This window comes from Petaurus breviceps, unplaced genomic scaffold (assembly GCF_028583685.1).
Source record: "Petaurus breviceps papuanus isolate PSGF00001 unplaced genomic scaffold, PetGlider_PUasm1.0 90919, whole genome shotgun sequence".
NCBI classification, from domain to species: Eukaryota; Metazoa; Chordata; class Mammalia; order Diprotodontia; family Petauridae; genus Petaurus; species Petaurus breviceps.
Genome location: NW_027187378.1, coordinates 11,069,460 through 11,090,012, shown reverse-complemented (window position 1 = coordinate 11,090,012; position 20,553 = coordinate 11,069,460). Strand labels below are relative to the sequence as shown.

The 20,553-nt window shown below is 38.2% G+C and overlaps 1 protein-coding gene across 1 annotated transcript; it reads right to left on the bottom strand.

The window, feature by feature from the left end:
- Positions 1-425: 425 nt before the first annotated feature.
- POLR3F (RNA polymerase III subunit F) lies at positions 426-20,381 on the bottom strand. Its single transcript, XM_069075474.1, has 9 exons — positions 20,174-20,381; positions 17,580-17,697; positions 13,325-13,392; positions 13,129-13,196; positions 11,220-11,332; positions 10,143-10,286; positions 9,824-9,931; positions 6,168-6,359; positions 426-2,552 (listed from the first exon to the last, which is right to left on the bottom strand). Exons 1-9 carry the CDS (start codon positions 20,233-20,235, stop codon positions 2,475-2,477), a joined length of 951 nt encoding a protein of 316 aa, XP_068931575.1. The 5' UTR covers positions 20,236-20,381; the 3' UTR covers positions 426-2,474.
- Positions 20,382-20,553: the final 172 nt, after the last annotated feature.

The window sequence follows — 20,553 nt, the reverse complement described above, 5'->3', positions numbered from 1 at the left end:
GAAAAAAGAGGAATGACTTGGGGGTTTATGAACAATTACCAGGATCATGATTAGGTGGTAGAAACGAATACAATGAACCTCAAAGGAGGAGAGGTTACTGACTGATGGAAGCAGGGGGAGATCTTGGAAGTGGCAATGAGGAGCAATCTACATAAGTGAGTTGAGGAGAATAAGTGAAAGTGTAGACATTACTGGAAAGCATGGCCAGATAGAGGTTGGCCTGCTTGCTGATATTATAGGACCTCACAATAAGAATGATTTTTATTGGGGTGGCTAGGTGGGACAGTGAATAGAGCACCAGCCCTGGAGTCAGGAGGACCTTTGTTCAAATCTGGCCTCAGACACTTGACATACTTACTAGCCGTGTGACTTTGGGCAAGTCACTTAACCCCAATTGCCCTCCAAAAAGAAAAAAAAAAGAATGATATTTTTAAGTAAAGTTTTATTGTATTTAAACACAATTTTAAAAACTGTACAAAAACAGGCAGCCTACTGTCCTTGTACTATAGTAATATGCAGACTCTCCCTTTAGCATTCTATCATTGATGACTTGCACCAGAGAATCAAATCAGATAAAATGTGTAAAGCACTTGACACAGTGTCTGACACATAGCAGGTGATTCATAAATGCTTATTCCCTCCCTCCCTCCCACTAGAGAAGTTGTATAAAAAATATCAAGGACATAACAGGAAAAAAGAAGAGCTAGTAATGTGGCGAAAGCCTGACAGATAAATCTGTATTGTACAAAATATGATCCACAAAATACAAAAGGCCTAGAAGAAGACTTCCTGAATGTTGGTAGACCGGCAAGGATTTATTCAAGGATGGACAACTAGCACAGGATGAACCCATTAGGAGAGAGTGGAATCAGAGGGAATTTACACCTTGATGAAATCAGTCATCAAAATATACGTCTCTTTAAACACCAGAGATGGGAGGAAGAAAAAGGAACATTAAATACACAAAATTATTCAACCTATACTGAGGAAAAACCAACTTTATTTTCGAGGCTACCACCCTTTTAAAGCTCAAAATGTAATGGTATTTCCAAGGGCAATTATGATTTGTCTTTAAATAAGAAAGGCAACAATGTAAGTGAACCATTGGATTAAGCCTAGGATATTATGAAATAAAGCAAGTGATTCAAATGAAATTAATGATTTTACTAAACAAGGATGGTAATTAACATTGATACATTGAAAAAACATATACCCTTGGTCATTGTCATTATTTTGGCTTGAAGTTTTCTCACTTCTGTTAGACTACGTTCCAGCCCAGTAACAGAATGGCCTGAAAACTGACTAATGCCAGCAGCCACCATGGCAGGGAAATATGGACATCACTTGCCTCAGTGCAAGTGGCACCTAATGAATTAGGGTCAGCATGACCCTAGGGTCAGCTTTAGGGAAACTTCCAACTTAATCCCAAATGTCCAGTTTCCAAGCTCCCACCAAGCAATGGATATCTACTTTCAACAGGATGATGACCTGCCCCTACTCCCCCCCCACCCATCTTGGCTGATGGAGGTAACCCAGACACTCCACTTTAACCATTGGGCCCATCCAACTACCCCCTTCCCAACACTCAATGGCTGAAGACTGTCTACCCTGCCACTCTTCCCCAAGATCCACAGAGCCTTACCATCTATCCTGCTATTTTGTCAGCTGGACTCATGGTCTTTTTGTTGGCCATGAAGCTGAAATCTCCCTTATGTGCTGTCTACCCAAATTACAGCATGAGCTCCCTGAAGGCAGGAACCATCTCCCTTTTCACTTTGTGTCTTCAGAATTTTGCAGTGTTCTTGCCAAACAGTAAGTGCTTTTCCATTCCAATATATGAGAATAAATAGAGTGTTCAGGGGGAAAAATGCCTAACCTTTCCACATATCCACCTAGTCTGCATGTGTTGTCTTTGCTGTGGCTGCTTTTACTACCTTTAAGCCTTTTCATCTGGAAGCTTTCAACATCTTCAACTGATGAAGGGAAAATTATAGTGGTGGTAATGAACCAGACATAATGCTTTTTCACAATATCTGCATTAGTCAGCTCAAAATTCCTTGCCTCTAGCAGCAACATTGGAAGGGGAAATTTCAAGTTCCCTTTATTACCTCTGTCCTTGGCAAACGTCAGAATTAGCTTGTACTTTATTTTCCTCTTAACAACCATTCAAAATTAATCCCTCTTGACAGCTTGGTAGATGAATTCCTTATATTTTCATGGTCTTTTAGTAGCAGGAAGAATGGTTTCACTATTAATCTCTAATAGCTGCCACATGTACTTTTGGCCCACTCAGCAATATATATAAGCATTTTTAATCTTTATAAATACAAATATGTTCTTCACAGCAAGAATCTTTTAGTGAATTTTGCTTTTAACCAACTTCAATACTTCATGATAAATACATTCTTGGCTTTCAAAGTAATTTCTTTTTCTTCCTGCATTTGTAAAATGTGAGTAGAACGCACACTTTGCTATTAAAATTCCAGCCACTCTGTCATATATATACAATTTGATGGTGAAATTTCACCACCTTCATGGCAGTCATCAAAAACCTTTGGGAACAAGAAAAAAGTTTCCAATTAAGCTTAAGTTTTATAAAACAATTTCAATACAGGTACAGATATCAATCATGTTATACCCCACTACAACAAAAAATACATTTCTTAGTATCAACCACTAGTCTATTTATTTCAAGCAATATTCAAAATGAAATTCATTTGAGTTTTAAAGGAATTGAGATAGTGCCTAATAATGTATCATTATAGGATCTGACCTTCAATTGCAAGGTGAATTTATTAGTAATAATTAGAGTTTTTAATAAACTACTAAAATTAAATACTCATAATAATCATTTTATCTAGGATGGCAGCATGGAAAGGTAGACAGTGCTGGATTAGATATAAGGAAGACTTACCTTAAATCCTGCCTGTGGCACTTATTGGCTAAGTCAACATGGGCAAATCATTTAACCCCTCTGTGGCCCCAGGCAATGCTTTAAGATAGGATTTATCAAAAATGATTATCAAAAAAAAATTTTTAAGTTCATGGATCCTAAAATCAATCAAGATGACCTCCTAGGTCACATGACTTGAGTTTTCTCAATTTTCTTATCTCTCTACCTTAACATTTCTCTGTCTTAATTCATTTACTCTTTCCCTCCATTTATATTCTTGATCCTTTTTTCCTTAAGACCTTGCTTCATTAATCATCTCTCCTTTCTTGCATTTTCAATCTCTCCCTCTTTATCAAATGTGCCTACCAACATGCCCAGTTTTCTCCAGTCCTACATACGCTTCCCCATTACACCTCCAATCCTCCCCCTATAGGGGAGTAGACTAACTTCTCCACTTAATGTCTCTATTTTTCCATCCTCTATAAATCCATGCAATTAGATTTTTATTGCTACTATTCTACGCAAAGTGCTGCTTAAGTCAACAAAGACCTCCTGATTTTTAAGTCAAATAGCTTTCTTTATCTTTCTTATTCTTTATGCAGTAGGTGAAATTGCAGAGCGCTCTTTCTTGAAATTCTCTACTCAATTTGTTTTTGTGTTATAATACTCCTCTGGTTCTTATCTTCTCTCTTTAAATGCTTCTTCTCTGAATGATTTACTTGCTCCTCTTCCCTCCTACAGAATATGAACATTTCCTAAGGTCCTATTCTCTGCTCACAGTTCTGGTACACTGACCTTGGCAATCTGATTTAATCTCATAGCTTCTGCTACTGCCTCTACTTGGCTGTTCCTCCAGTCTCCATTTACAGTTCTAATCTCTCTCCTGAACATCAGGTCCAAAGGCATGCTAAACATTGGGTCAGATGCTGAGTTGGAAGCCATCATCTAAACCAAACAGATGAAGGCACAGGCCCAGAAAGAAAAGTGATTTACCTAAGGTCAGACAGGTAGTAAGTGGCAGATATTTTAACATCTCAAATGTTGAACTTCTCATTTTCCCCCACTAAATCATTGCTTTTTCCTCACTTCCAAATTGCTATCAGTGACACTCAAGCTGGAAAACCTTGAGATTCTTTGACTCTTTTCTTTCTTACTCTTCAAATACCATCAGTTCCTTTATTAAACACTTTGTCTCCATACAGTCACTTATGTCTTTCCCTGCTTTATAACCACGCTTTCACTACTATCTTACCATCACATTATTAACAGTATTGTGGAAAAAGCACTGGAAAGTCTGGGAAACTAAGAGCTTTGGAAAAAAGTCTGGAAAGCCCTAGGGGTTTGAAGCCTGACTCTGAAACTGATTAGCTCGGTAATTGAGCAAATCACTCAATCTCTGAGCCTGAGTTTCGCTATCTGTAAAATGGAGATAATACCTGTATTATTTACCTCAAAGAGTTACTATGGGAATCAGATGAGCTAATATAAGTAAAGTGTTTTGTAAATATTAAAGCCTTATATGAATGCCAGTTGTGATTACAGGACTTTTGTAAGAGTATCATAAATGATCTCTCTGCCTCTAGTGTTTTCTTCTCTCCTCCAATCTGTCTTTTATACTGTTACCAGATTAATCTTACCACTAGAGGAACTGGAATTTAAGAATTTCTTGGAGGACCAACTGCATCAACTGATGCGGCTTATTTTTTTTTATCCATAAGGCAAAGAAAATAAAGATAGCAGGATGAGGAATTTTGTTTCAAAGTAAAATTATTTTTGTGCGTGTGTCAATTAGTGTGCCTGGTCCTTTCAGTGTTATAGTAAAACTCTGAACATGCTATTAAGCTGCTCACAAACTTTTAATGGTTGCCCATTTCCTAATGAATGAAGTCCAAATTTAGTATACTGGCAAAAGATGGCATCTCAGTATCTTGAGATGCTAAATACAATTTAGCCTTAAACTATCTTTCCAGTCTAATTTCCTACTACTTCCCTAGTACTAGTGCAGGCCAAACCAAATCATTAATCATGTTCTGAATCTGTTTTGTGCTTTTCCGCTGTGTACTTCAGGTCAGACTATCCTTTTGCCTAGAAAGCCTTGCTTAAACTCCTCTCTTTGTTGAAATTTTACTCATCTTTAAATCTCTGTTTTGAAATCACTTTCATGAAATTAAGGATTCCCTGTCCTTACAGAGTGATCTCTCTGTCCTCTGAACATGACAGAACTTTGTTTTTACTTTTTGTGTGTCATTGTCAATATTTAGCCTTGTAGATAGTTATTTGTATAAATGTAATAAAATCAGTGTGTATTGGGTTTATCTCCTGGCTCTGACACTTAATGTCTGTGAGCCTATATCCTCATCTATAAAAAGGAACAATAATACTTAGACTATCCACCTTTCAGGGATGTTCTGAGTAAGCATTTTGTAAACCTTTAAATACTATATAAATGTGAGTTATAATCATATTGTCTTCCCCTTCCACTAGTTTAAGCTGCTTGAAGACAGAAGTATTATTCCCCTTTTTTTTGTCCATGATGCCTTGTATATATAATGGGTATTTAATAAATATTTTTCAAATAAATGAATATAAGTAGATTTATAAATATGAAGATTTTGTTACTAAACATTTTGTGTTACTCCTTCTTGCAAGATATTTTTTTTTGAGGGGAAAGGCAAGGCAATTGGGATGAAGCGACTTGCTCAGGATCATACAGCTAGTTAAGTGTCAACTGTCTGAAGTTGAATTTGAACTGAGGTCCTCCTGACTTCAGGGTCAGTGCTCTATTCACTGTGCCACCTAGCTGCCCTTTCTTGCAAGAATTCTAAAACAACTTTTTAATGCCAAAATGTTGTCAGGAATAATTTAATTTTACCTTTATTTATAGATGAGGAAATTGGGGCATAAAAAACCCAGTTATATAAACAGCACTTCAACAGCAAATCTTAATAAAAGACAAGCAGCTTAAATGCTATTTTCTAGGAAAAAAAAAAGGTAAATGATTTGCCCACTTGACAAAACTTTGGAGCTAAGAATTCAAGTTTTCTAACTCTTAGGGTCTGCAGTCAACCTTGTTCTCACGATAAAAATGACTGTGAATAAAAGACATGATTTGATCAATAATTTTCCAATGAGGTAAAAGATTATGATAGCAAACTCACATGTGACAGCTCACGACTACCTATACAGTCTTTGAAGAAGTTTTATTTTTCCTAGGTTAGCTACTTAGTATGCTCATTTTGAAATCAATTAAAAAATATAAAATAACCGAACTTACCGGACAGAGTCCACAAGGCGCTCGGACTAAGCCAGTAGGCTGTATGATAGGACTAACAGCCCTATACAGTTTCATATGTCCATCAACACTGCCAACTGTACCTTCTTTGGCAGCAATGATAGTCATCTCCACTTTGCCATCATAAATAAGTGTGTTCAAAATCGTTTCAATATCTTCCATGGACAACTCTACCTAAAAAAAAAAAAAAGGCAAAAAAACCCCATCATGATACTATCTACATACAACAGAGATTGACAGGTTCATACACAAGCCTCTCTTTTCAGGTTTTTAAATATAAAAACTTCATATCTGTCAGATGTATAACAAATAAAAGCAGTAAAAAAATTATGAAAACTTAAATAATAGCTGACCACGTATCATTTTAAGGTTTACTAAGTAGTATTTTTATTCTTGTGAGTCAAGTTAAGTAGTTATTAAGCACCTACTATGTTCTAGGCACTGTGAGCCTCACTTTTAAGCCTCACAACAACCTTATGAGGCAGGTATTATATGTATTATTATAGCCATTTACAGGTTAGGAAATGGAATCTCAGAGAATTTACATGACTTGTCCATGGTTAAACAGTTAATAAATGCTGGTGGCAGGATTTAATCATAAGTCTTCCTGACTTCGAGACTAACACTCTAGACATTCGTGAGATAGAGCCTCTTTTTCTTTGGGGGGGGGGGAACCAACATTGATATACCACTTATAATTCAATTTGGTTCAGCTAAACAAGCATTTATTCAGGTTTTACTATAAGCAAGGCACTGTCCTAAGTACCAGGATACAAAGACAAACATGAATCTAAAATAAATCATGAAGGGGCGGAGCCAAGGTGGCAGAGTAAAAGAAATCATGAATTCCTGTCCTCAAGGAGCTTACATTTTGCTGGACAGAAACGGTATAGATAAGTAAATACAAAATGTATGCAAACTAAATAAAAAGTAATTTTGTTGGGATAGGGTGAGGAGAAGTGAAAATACCTGGGGGAATTAGTCAAGGCTCTACACAGGAGGTAGAACTTGAGCTAGGGGTTACAAAAGCAGAGGTTATAAAGGAGAACATTACTAGACTGAGTACTAGGAAGGATCTTAAAGTTATCGCTACATACTGTATTTAACTTATGAGAAAACTAATGCCCAGAGGTAAATGACCTGCCCAAGGTCACACATGGAGTAAGAACCAGAGAGAGGATTTGAACCCCAGTACTGGGATTACAAGGGCTGTGATCTTTCTGTTATCCTATGTTGCTTCTTCTTGCTAAATCTGAGATATCTATAAAACATCCAGGTTTAAATATGCCATAGGCCAGTGGCAATGCAAAACTGGAGCTGGGGGGGGATGAGGACTGGCTGGTGTCAGGGATTTGGGAGTTATTTACACAGATGTAATAACTGACTCTATGAGAGCTGATAAGTTTACCAACAGAGTACAGAAAGAGAAAAGGGCACAAGACAAAGCCCTTGGCTACACAGATTCAGAGATAGGTGTAGCAGCAAGCACCCCAAGCGTCCTCAGGGTGGCTGCTCACACAGGTTCTTGGATCTGCTTTGATAAAGGAAAGCAACTCAAAATGGGTTAACAAGCTTACTTTAATCAGTCAGACATATATTGTTTACCTTGTTCAGGGGAAAAAGGTCAGCACCCCGAACTTCAAAGTATACAGGCAGAATTATCAAGACAGAAACAGATCAAGTAGACAGATTTCCAAACTGTCCAACCATTACATCCATACCCAATCAACATCTGAGTTTCAACATCTGGGTTTTTCAAAGCCGGGGGGGCTCTGGACAACAGCTTCCCAGAATCCAGATCAAATCACAGAACACTTCTCAAAGTGAGCCCCCAAAACAAAGCCTCACATCAGGGCTTATATAGCCTTCTCCTGGCTCAGAGAATGTAACAACCTTCTGGACCCACTGGCCAATCAAGAAGTATCTACTGAAAAACAAGCCTCCCACCCCAGGCTCCAGGTGCACTTTAGCCTAGGGGCAGGGAAGATCTTCAAATCTGCATTTCCATTACAGTAGGACATGCAGGATGATTCTGTAAAGGAAACTGAGAGGTACTGGACAGCTAAGAGGGAGAAAAATCAGGAGGAAGCAGTCATGAAAACACAGGAAAGAAAGATTATCCTGCAAATGGTGTGGTTAGCAGCATCAAATACTACAGAGAAGATAAGAAAAAGGAGGACTGAAAAAAAGATATTGGATTTAGCAACTAAAGAGAATACGCCTTTCAGCATCTACAACTATCAAAGTGTCACAATTACCCAGTGAAATAGGGAAAGTACTAACCTGCTATACTGTAGATGAAGGAGGTGAAGTATAGACTGGGTAAAAATAAGTGCATTGAACTAGATGGCCTCACAGCCTCTTTCAGTTCTAAACCTACAATCCCAAGGGTGTGCACAGAGTCAACACATGGCATGGCACTTACAATGAAACTCAATTAGTTCACATTTCCAGTCCAATTAACCAAAATACTTGCTAAAATACTCATCCTTCCAAGTTAGAAATCTAAGTCTTTCACAGAAAAAAGAATTACTTCTAAACTAAGAACTGTTTGATAAAAGAGATAGTGCTTTGTTATACATTTCATACAATAGATGGCAGAGAGTGGCACCAAAGAATTCTGGGCCTAGAGTCAGGAAAGCTGGAGTTCAAATCTAGCCTCAGACACTTACTAGCTTGGTCACCCTGGGCAAGCCACTTAAACACTGCCCGCCTAAATTTTCTCAACTGTAAAATGGGGACAAGGGCATTTACCTCCCAGGGTTGTTGTGAGGATCAAATGAAATAATATATACAAACATCCTTCTTTCCTTTCTTCATTCTCTTCAACTAGCCTGAGGCTTTACAAATTCCCAGTGCCAGCCAGGAAAGGCACCAAGCCATTTTGTTTATCTGCAGTCTTCTCTGTGCCACCACTCTCCAGTTTGGGCTCAGGCACAAGGTGCTTCCCTGTCTGACCTTGGACAAACCTGGCCAGATGTGCTAAGCTCCCTTTTTGATCCTTTATCCAACGATCTTTTTCAGGATCCTTATTTAGAATCTGGATCTCAACCTGAGTTAGCTCTTTGTCAACATGCTTTTTATTTTCTTTTTTTTGTTTTTTTTTTGGTAGGGCAATTGGGGTTAAGTGACTTGTCCAAGGTCACACAGCTGGTTTTGTGAGTTTGTGTGTGTGTGTGTGAAGTGTCCGAGGCCGGATCTGAACCCAGGTCCTCCTGACTCCAGGGCTGGTGCTCTACTCACTGTGCCACCTAGCTGCCCCTTTTATTTTCCTAAAAGTGAAAGAATCCACCTAGCTCCCAAATTCTGAAGAATACTTGTCAAGTACTTACTTAAGCCCACATTCTTGGTTCTGGTAATAGCTGAAGTATTTGGACAAAAGTTTAGAGCAATTGGAAGGCATTAAGACTAATGAAGAGGGGTGGCTAGGTGGCGCAGTGAGTAAAGCGCCAGCCCTGGCATTCAGGAGGACCCGAGTTGGGATCCGGCCTCAGACACTTAACACAAAAAAACTAGCTGTGTAACTTTGGGCAAGCTACTTAACCCCAATTGCCCTCCAAAAATAAAAAGACTAATGAAGAACATTTCTTATGGGCTAAAATGTGATGAAGCAAAAAGGTTAGAAACTTGATACTGACCTTACTAATTCCTAGTTCACAAATATATTTCCATACTTCATGTGATGAAGCAAAAGAACTATTTCTTTGTATCATAGGGTTCTGTTTGCTTTCTCTAGCCGTTTCTGCCTGAAAGAATAACGGAAAATTTCAGTTATGTGGAATTTTAATGAATGAGTTTTTTTAAAAAACACAATTTATACAACACTGCCAAACTAAATAACGTTAAGCAAAAATTTGGATATTTATAACAGTCTAGCATCTCTGATTTCTAAATAATCTTATTTAAAAGGATTATATATGTACAAAAAAAGATTTTTGCAGTAACACTTTGTCTTACCTTGCTTTGTAAGAATTTAAAACACTGTTGGTTTAGCACTTCTACAAATTCAGATTCGAAATCTTGGTCACTATACCAGGCTCCACCAGTTACTGATCTATCAGGCTGTAAGTTATATAGCATATAAACCTTCTTCTTTGAGGCCTGTGAATAAATAGGCAAAGCTTATTTTACTAGTTTGACAAATACAATTCCCCCCCCCAAAACCTAAGGATTATTATTCTAACTTATAAAAAGATGTGTGTATGGAGAGGAAGGCAATACTCTAAAGTGAAGAAAGACTATAATAAACCATCAATCTCTGTTAGCACAGTCTAAATACCAAAATGTCAGGTTTTTGTTCTCTCAATATGCATACACTGGTAAGTAGCTCAGTCTTTGAAAATTAGTTAAGTTTTAACTAAACTTATGTAAACTAAGCTACTGGACACACATCTCTAAAGGGTCAGCATTAAAGGTTACTAATCAAGTTACCTCCACTGTAGAGCAGGGAGTTTTATCAGTGTGGTAGGGTTGGGGGAAAGAAATAGGAGAAACATCAATAAATTAGAGTTAAGGTGCTAAAATGGAAATTATGTCTACCACTGGATAACTACCTGAGAAATGATCACTACCACTAAGCAACAATTCTTGCCTGAAAGAGTACTATGGCTTTAAAATTTCTTTTGTGTTATATACCAAGGCAAGAAGATATAAAGAAACAGGACTAGGGGTGCCTAGGTGGAACAGTGAACAGAGCACTGGCCCTGGAGTCAGGACCTGAGTTCAAATTCGGCCTCAGACACTTAACACAAAAACTAGTCGTGTGACCCTGGGCAAGTCACTTAATCCCAATTGCCCTACCTTCTCCCCTCCAAAAAGCAAAAAACAAACAAAAAACAAACAAATAAACCAAAAAAACAAAAACAAAGAAACAGATACCTGAACAGGAACTTTGAGCCTACTAAATAAAATATAATTTTTTAAAGCTTCAAATTTCTGATTACCAAGGACTTTATACTAAAAAGAGTAGTCAAGAATAGTATAACTTTCATGTGTATATTTTGAAGAGCTGAAAAGGGAAAAAAAACTACTTACTGCCACAGATTTAACAGCTTTGATGAGCTTTTTACTCTCCAAATTCTTTAGTATTTTGTTGATTTCTGTTAATGGCAAGTTACTTTTATATCGAATATCTCTGCTCCAGATACCTAAAAAAATAGTTTAAATTGCTGAACTCCTCAAAGTATTTCATGTCAAACAAATGACACCTGATTTGTGGTTATGTGCTAACTATTTTGTTACAATTCCAAAACTGGGTAGGATAACAAAGTATATAAACAAATGTATGTTATACTAGATTGGTTTCTAGACTGTAAAAAGAAAATCAAGTCAGTCAATACACTATTTCCTAATTTTTAAAAAACCCCAAGTCCTACTAATTCATCTTTGTAAAAGAAAATAAAAAGTATTTTAAGTATCTAAAAAAGATTAAAAGTTTAAAATAATATTTAATATGTATATTTTCTCCCTAGTCATCAGGATATGGAAGATTGTATGGAAGAAGTAAACATTGTATGGAAGAAGTAAACATTCCACCCTTACCTCAGAATGAAAAAGGTTTTAAGCAAGGATTTCTGTGAGAAAAGCTAGTGTATGTGTCAATAATATCTGAGAGGGAAAAAATAAGAGAGAAGAAAAGGAAGAAGGCACAAAGTGACATTAAAATTACTAGAAAGTAGCATTTTTTTTAAAGATTTCTCTTCCTTTTAAATTTCGGTTTGAAGTACCTTTTAAGTACCTCTGAGAGGAAAGGTTATATAGCCCTCATACAGACAGGTCTCTTGGTAGAACGGAAGGTGCTCGGTTTCTTGGCTAAGCTTACGGAAGACCCAAAGGAGGGAACAGGGAAAACAATAAGAAAGAAGAGTAGTTGCTAACGAACACAGACAGGAAAGAGCTACTTTCTCTCATTCTATACAGAGCCAGGTAAGCAGTTTGTTTTCCTGCTTGTAGGTCCTTTAATTTAATGCTTTCCTAGAAGACAAAAGCACATGTTATCTGTTGCAAAGTAGTTCCTAAGGAAAGTTGTATGCCTCCAACATGAAACTAACTAATGTTCCCAAAGTTCTCTATAAATATATCCTAGTAGTCATGACTGCTTCAAAACAGAAAACTTATATAAATATTGGGAAGGAATTACATGGGGAAAATATTTTTCTTTCCTAAATATGGAGAGCATGGGAAGAAATAGACAACTATATCATATTTTTGTGTGTGCATATAGTCTTACACACATACATGTGTGCACAGCATATATACATTATACATATATAGAATTTAACTTACTTGGCTTACAAAACTACAGCTTGAAATGAACAGAGGAAACAATTTCTTTAACCTAAAATTGTTTACTGAAATTTTTTGGTTGGGGCAGCTAGGTGGCGCAGTGAATAGAGTACTGGCCCTGGAATCAGGAGGACCTGAGTTCAAATTCTGACTCAGACACTTAACACTTACTAGCTGTGTGACTTGGGCAAGTCACTTAACCCCAATTGCCTGCCTTCCCCCCTCCAAAAAGCCAAAAAAAAAAAAGAAAGAAAAGAAAAATAAATTTCTTGGACAGCTATTTCATTGGTGTAAACTCCCTCTACTAACTCAGCAATACCTGCTCTGCAACTTATAGCCCTGAAGAGATGCCCAGGCTCTGAAGATTAGGTGACTTGCCCAGGGTCACAGAGCCCCTCTCTGTTAGAGGCAGGACTTGAACTTAGGGTCTTCCTGACTGTGAGGCCACTATACCAAGCTGTTTATTGAACTGTCAGGTTAAAATAACCATTCATTTTAAAAACAATTTCCTTACAGTTGATAATATATAAAATTGAGTTACAAATTCAAATGGTATCATGCTTTTCCAAGCAAGCATCAATATAGAAACCAAAGAGTACTTTCTACTACATACTAAATACTATTTACTAAAACACAAACAGACGTGACTCTTCAATACCTTTGTTTCCAGCATCTTCTATGATTTGGTACACTAGCTTCTCCTGGTTATCTGATCCCTTCATTTTACTGGAAAATGTTATTAGAAAGCAAAAAAATGTTAGAATATTATTTCTGAAGTTTATACCTGGTTTTGAAAATATTCATGGATTAAAATATTATGTTACATTTATTTACTTACAAATATAAGAACTTACCCAGTATTCTGAGATTCTTTTATTCTATACAGAAGGCCTGTATTGCTCCTTAAAAGATCCAACTGTCCCTATAGTTGTTTTTACAGAAAACAGTTAATTATTTGAGACATCAAATCTGATAAAGGATTTCAAGATATTTGTAATTGTTTTCTCTAACACAAACACCCAAATACTTACTCTGCCCCCTCACTTTATCATTAACCCCTAGCTTGAATCAACTAGCCTTCATGAGGAATCTTGTTCAGATAGGGTTTGGACTAGGTAGCCTTTGAGGTATCTTACCATGTTGTGAACTAGCCATAATAAAACTAAGTACAATTCAGTTATGTTTCCTCTAATTCTTTTTTTTGGGGGGGAGAGGGGAAGCAGAGCAAGACAATTGGGGTTAAGTGACTTGCCCAAGGTCACATAGCTAGTAAGTGTGTACAGTGTCTGAAGCCAAATTTGAACTCAGATCCTCCTGGCTCCAAGGCTGGTGCTCTGTTTACTGAGTCCCCTAGCTGCTCCTGTTTCCTCTAATTCTTGAAAAATCTTTTAAAAATTATAAGCAACCCTACCTAAGTAATAAAATATGCACATTCAGCATATATAACATAGATGTTCTGTAATCAACTAAAACTTGTAATATTTATAATTAATTTAATATCAGGAGAGACCTGGATTTAAATCTAAGCTCTAACATTTACTGCTTATATGACTGGGCAATTCACTGAAACTCTTGGAGTCTCAATTTCACCATCTATAAAACTGGGAAAAAACCAACTACCTTCCAGTGTTATTGTGAGGAAAGGGTTTGTAAACCCCATAGCACTATAGAAATGTTAATTATTGTTATGAATTTTCTTTTCTTTCTTTTTTTTCTTGCTTTTCGGAGGGCAATTGGGGTTAAGTAACTTGCCCAAGGTCACACAGCTAGTTTGTGTGTGTGTGTGTGTGTGTGTGTGTGTGTGTGTGTCTGTTAAGTGTCTGAGGTAGGATTTGAACTCAGGTCCTCCAGGGCCAGTGTTCTACTCACTGTGCCACCTAGCCACCAGTTATGAATTTTCTGACCCCACAATGATATGAATTGTTACTATGTTGTGATACAATTAGATATAAATGGAAAATATTTCAAGTAACTGTGCCAATATGATTTTTACATACAAACCAAGCGTTCCTAGGGTTAGCTGCTAAAATAGGAATAGGGATGGAACAGGACCTTTTGAAGACACCTGGCTCTGCAACCTATATAGCCAGGACTTCCTACTTCTTCAGCAAGGGGTCATTTATTCTGTAAACACACTTGAACCCAGGCACTAAAAAACAGGCATTCTAAGAGTATAGTTTCAGCCAGCACTTTCAAATGGTGAAGCTGGTGAAGCCAGTACTGTGATTCAATAAATGTCTAACCTAAAAAGTTAGATTTTGGGGGGTGGAGTCAAGATGGAGGAGTAGAAGCAGGACCTCCGCGAGGCTCTGGCTTCCACCTTCCCCAATTCATGTAAAAGGGGATTCTGAACAAACTTTGATGCTACAGTACCCACAAAATGACACAGAGAAGCTAACCTCCCGCTGAGGACAGCCCGGCAGGAATCGGCCAGCACAGGGCTCTGGGGGCCAAGCCCAGCTCCACTGAGGTATAAACCCCAGGGAGGGCCTGACCAGCCACCAGGTGGAGGGACTCCAGATCACCAGCAGCTATGGTGGTCCAGAATTATCAACACATGGATGCTAAGGACAAAGTGAGAGGTCAGTGCACTGTGGACTTTGGGACCCAGTAGTTGGTAGTACCTCAGCTTTTGCCTCGAGGCAAGAAGCCGCTGAGGAGCCACGGACAGCTGCTCCCACGTGACAGCTTCAGCTCCTGGCCTGCAGAGTGTAGGGGGACCGAGTGACCAGTCTGAGGGGTAATCACTCTTGCTTTAACCTGCTTGGATCTGGATTGCAGTCTAGGGTGGAGGTCCTGGGTTATGTGACCAGCTTGGCAGAGTGTGTGGGAGGCTTCAGAGAGGTCACCCAACTAATACCTCTGACAGCTAAGAAAACCCCAGTGTTTGGAACGAAGCTCTCCGTCTGGTGGCAGAGTACTACTGTAGCAAAAAGCCCAAAAGTCAAGTAATTGAGTGGCAACATGACCAGGCAAAGGAAACAAAGCAAACAGAAGAACCCAACATTAGAATCCTATTTTGGGGACAAAAAGGATCAAAGCATGGAACAGGAGGAAGACAGTGAAGTCAGAACTCCTGCACCAAAGCTGGTTAGAGGCCATAGAGGACTTTAAGAAGCAGATAAGAGAAGTACAGGAAACACTGGGAAGAGAAATGAGAACAATGCAAGAAAATTATGAAAGGAGAGTCAACAGCCTGACTGAGGAAAATAACACCTTAAAAAAATAGACTAACTCAAAAGGCAAAAGAGGCTCAAAAAGGCAATGAGGAGAAGAATGCCTTAAAAAGCCGAATTTGCCAGATGGAAAAAGAAATCTCAAAAGCTCACTGAGGATTCCAGAATCATTCCTTCAGAATTAGATTGGAGCAAATGGAAGCTAATGACTTTATGAGAAATCAAGATGCTGTTAAACAGATCCAAACAAATGAAAGAATAGAAGGCAATGTAAAATATCTCACTGGAAAAACCACTGACCTGGAAAGTAGATCCACGAGAGATAATTTAAAAATTATTGGACTACCTGAAAGCCATGATCAAAGAAAGAACCTAGAAATCATCCTCCAAAAAATTCTCAAGGAAAACTGCCCTGATGTTTTAGAAGCAGAGGGCAAAATAGAGGTTGAAAGAATCCACCGATCACCTCCTGAAAAAGATCCCAAAAAGAAAACTCCTAGGAATATTATAGCCAGGTTCCGGAATTCCCAGATTAAGGAGAGAATATTATAAGCAGCCAGGAAGAAACAATTTGAATATTGTGGAAACACAATCAGGATAACCCAGGATCTGGCAGCTTCTACACTGAGGGATTGAAGGGCTTGGAATGTGATATTCTGGAGGTCAAAGGAGCTGGGATTAAAACCAAGAATCATCTACCCAGCAAAACTGAGTATCATGTTTCAGGGGAAAATATGGTCATTCAGTGGAACAGAGGACTTTCAAGCTTTCTTGATGGAAAAACCAGAGTTGAATAGAAAATTTGACATTCAGATACAAGAAGCAAGGGAAGCATAAGAAGGTAAACAGGGACAAGAAATCATAAGGAACTTATCAAAGTTGAACTATTAACATTCCTACATGGAAAAACAATAATTGTAACAGATGAAACTTTTCTCAGTATGAAAATAGTTGAAGGGAATAGAAATATTTCTATATGTGAGGATATATGGGTATATGAATACATATGTGAATGTGTGTATATGTTTACAGGTATACATAGATAGAGGGCACAGGACCAATTTAATAGGAAGGGATGATACTTAAAAGGTGAAATTAAGAGGTGAGAGAGGAATATAATGAGAGGGGATGGGGAGAGACAGAATGGGGTAAACTATCTCATAGAGAATAGGCAAGGGAAAAGGGTTACAATGGAGAGGAAGAATAGGAAGGTAAAAGGGAATGGGTGAACCTTATTCTCATTGAATTTGGCTTGGGGAGGGAATGAAATACACACTAAATACGGTATCTCACCCCACAGGAGAGTAGAGGGGAAGAGGATGAGAGGGGAGATGATGTAAGGGAGGGCAGGCTGGGGGGGGAGGGAAGTTGGAAGTATCCACTTTTGAAAAGGGTCGGGATCAAAGTAGAGAATAGAACAAGTGGGAGGTGGGATAGGAGGGAAGGAAATATAGTCAGTCTTTTACAACATATCTACCACGTTAATGTTTTGCATTAGCTACACATGTACAACCTATACTGAAATGCTTATCTTCCCAGTAAGGATGGGTGACAAGGGAGGAAGAGAATGAATCTGGAATTCAAAGTTTTAAAATCAAATGTTTAAAAAAAAATACACACACACACACACACACACACTACTATTAATACTATTTTACATGTAATTGGGAAATAAGATATACAGGCACTGGGCCATAGGGATCCACCATGCCCTACTGAAAAAGTCGAAAGGGTTATAGGAGAAGATATGGGAGAGAACAGATTGGAGGAGAGGATATCCTGTGGGACTGCTATTTTGAGGGTAGGAGAAAAATGGGGAGAAAATTTGGAACTCAAAATCTGGCAGAAATGAATGATGTAAATCAGAATTTAATAAAGTATTTGAAAAATGAAAAAAAAATTAAAATTAAAAAAAAGTTAGGTTTTACCTTACCATAGATAGGAGTCTGTTAATGGCCATTGCCCTCTGTTGAGCTTCTATATGAGGCATCTCATTCTGAATAACTTGGTCTGTGATCCCATGAGGGAACTGATGACATAATTCTATAATCCTATGAACAAAGATATCAATATTTTATATAACCCATTTCAAGGAGTGAGGAAAAAGTCTAGCATCATGAAATACTGTTTCATCTTTTCCACATTTGACATAAAATTGTTATGATTGATTTTGCTCATTCTTTACTAAATCTCATATTAGAACATTTGGAGGAAAATTTAAAGTTGTGCCTTTAAAGTCTCACCTAAAATACTACTTTCTACAGGAGCCTTTCCCAATCCCTTAGAATTTTAGTGTACCTCTATTGCTTCCAATTTATCCTGTCTATAGCTTGTTTGTATATAGTTACTTGCATGTTTTCCCATTAGATTGTGAAGTCCTTGAGAGGAGGGACTATCTTTTACTTTTCTTTGTCTTCCCAGTAGTTAGCACAGTGCCTGTCACATGGTATGTATTTATTATTTTTAGATTGACCGTATACCTTAAGAAGGAGTATGCATGAAATAGTCAAGACCTAACACAAAAGACTTGGAATTTCCTCTATTTCGTAAATTTGCTATTGACATTTCTGAAGATAATGCCATTGTTTCACCTCACCACTATGTTGTTCTCCAGCCTATACTACCAAGTAAGACTCACTGCAGAATATTCACCAATCACTGGTCAGTTTGTTTGTACTGAGTTTTAAGCTCCTTGAGAGCAGAGCACAGATTTATTTCTGCAGCCCTGCCAGAATCCAACATTAAGTACTTTCCTTGAACACAACAGTCTCAGAATAAGTGTTTCCTTAATAGAATTAGAACTGTACAAAGAATCTAGCATATAGCAGACAAACTTCATAATAACCTGGAGAGACTTGTATAAACTGATGCTGAGTGAGGAGAGCAGAACCAGGAGGACTTTGTACACAATCACAGACACATCGTATGTGTGACAACTAACTTGGATAGACTGGGCTCCTCTCAGAAAAGCAAGGTCATAAGACAACTCCAAAAGACTCATGATGGAAAGGAATATCCACATCCGGAGAAAGAACTATAAAGTCTGGATGCAGATTAAAGCAAACTACTTGCTCTCTCTTTTTTTTTCTTTCCTTCTTTTTCGTTGTTCATTCCATTGGTTATAATTCTTCTTTACAACTTAACTAATGTTTAACGTAAAGGTATTTGTAGAGCCTATATTGGATTGCCATGGCGGGGCAGGGGAGAGGAGGGCAGGGAGAAAATTTGGCACTCAAGGAATTGTGGGACTGAATGTTGTAAACTAAAAAGCAAATAATTTTTTTGAATTTATTTATTTTTTTAGTTTCCAACCTTCATTTCCACAAGATTTTGAGTTACAAGTTTTCTCCCCATCTTTCCCCCATCCCCCACCTCAAGATAGCAAGCATACTGAATACCCCTTCCCCCAATCTGCCCTCTTTTATATCCCCCATTCCTCCCTTATAAAGGCAATTACAGTTTTTTAAAAGAATGTTATTTTTTAAATGTATAAAAGGAAATAATATAGAATTACAAAGGAAACCAATTATGTTGCCATAGAATTATCAAAATACTTTAAAAAATAAGCTTCCCAGGGCCTAGGTAAAGATCCCTACTGTAACCTAAGGAGAGACAGACTTTCATAACATTTTATTAATTATTTTGTCAGGAAACATACCTGTCAATGCCTGTGCTAGGAGCTGGGGATACAAAGACAAAAGTGAAAGTTTCAACTATCCGTCTATAGAGGGAAACAACGTATACATATATGAGCACATATAAAATATATATGGAGAAGAAAGACTCTTGTAACTACAACTCTTAGTTTCTAATGTCCTGATTGATGAAACCAAGCCCTTCGCATCTAGCTGGCCCTACTCTCCCATATACTTTGTCTCTTCCTATTAGAATGGAGGCTCCTTGAGAGTATGGACTATTTCCCTTTTGTCTTTGTATTCTCAGTACTCAGTGAAGTGCATAACACATAGAAACGAGGCCCCAAAAATAACATTCTTAGAAGGGATCCATAGGTTTGACTCACAGAAATTAGGTACCCCTAGGTTAGAGCATCTAATACGGCTAAGATCTTATGTTCAATTCTATATGCCTTACAAATGCTGTACACTTAACTCTGCTACTTCCTCACACTAGACCAAAACGTAGTAAAATTATCACCACTACTGGAACGATTTTAAAAGCACGTGTTTACTCACGTCATTTAATGAATGAATGAAAAGGCATTTAAGCACTTACTATGTGCCCAGCACTGCCACCTCAGTCTACTCGTGTAGCCTCTTAAGTTAATTTTTGTAGCTGTCTAGACAATAGCGAGAACAAGCTAAGTGATTGAGAGTATTCAAATTTTCCGAAATTAATTCGAATTCATCAAGTCACACAGACTTGTAAAGGTTATGGATCAAAAAGGGGAGGAGCGCAAAGCCCCCCTGACAGTCCCCACGCGAATCCCAAGGAGGTGGGGCCGGGAGAAGGTGGGCTGGTGGTGAGGGGAACGCAAACTACAGATATTTCCCAGCGTCTCCTCTTTACCTGTTTTCTATTTCGACCGGGTCCGCATCCGGCGGCTGTGCCTTCACTTTTACCTCAGCCATGAGGAGGCCGTGTTCGATAGAGCCTGGGCTAAGAAACAAGGAGTTAGCCCGAACCTCTGGCAATCACTCCCCCAGACCCCATCCCACCCGGGGAGAAAGGGGCCTTTTTCTCTGAGTCGCATCACAGCAAAGGACCCGCCTCCCACTTTGAGTTGTCTATGCAAAGCCGGTCCCGTTTGACAATTGGGTGCTGCGTGGTTTGTGCACAGCACAATATTTAAATATTTAAAATATTTTCCCACCAGTTCAATGGGCTCCTGGGTTTCCTTGTCCCCTTAGGCTCTCCTCTTCAATATTTTGCTTCAATGGATCAGGCGA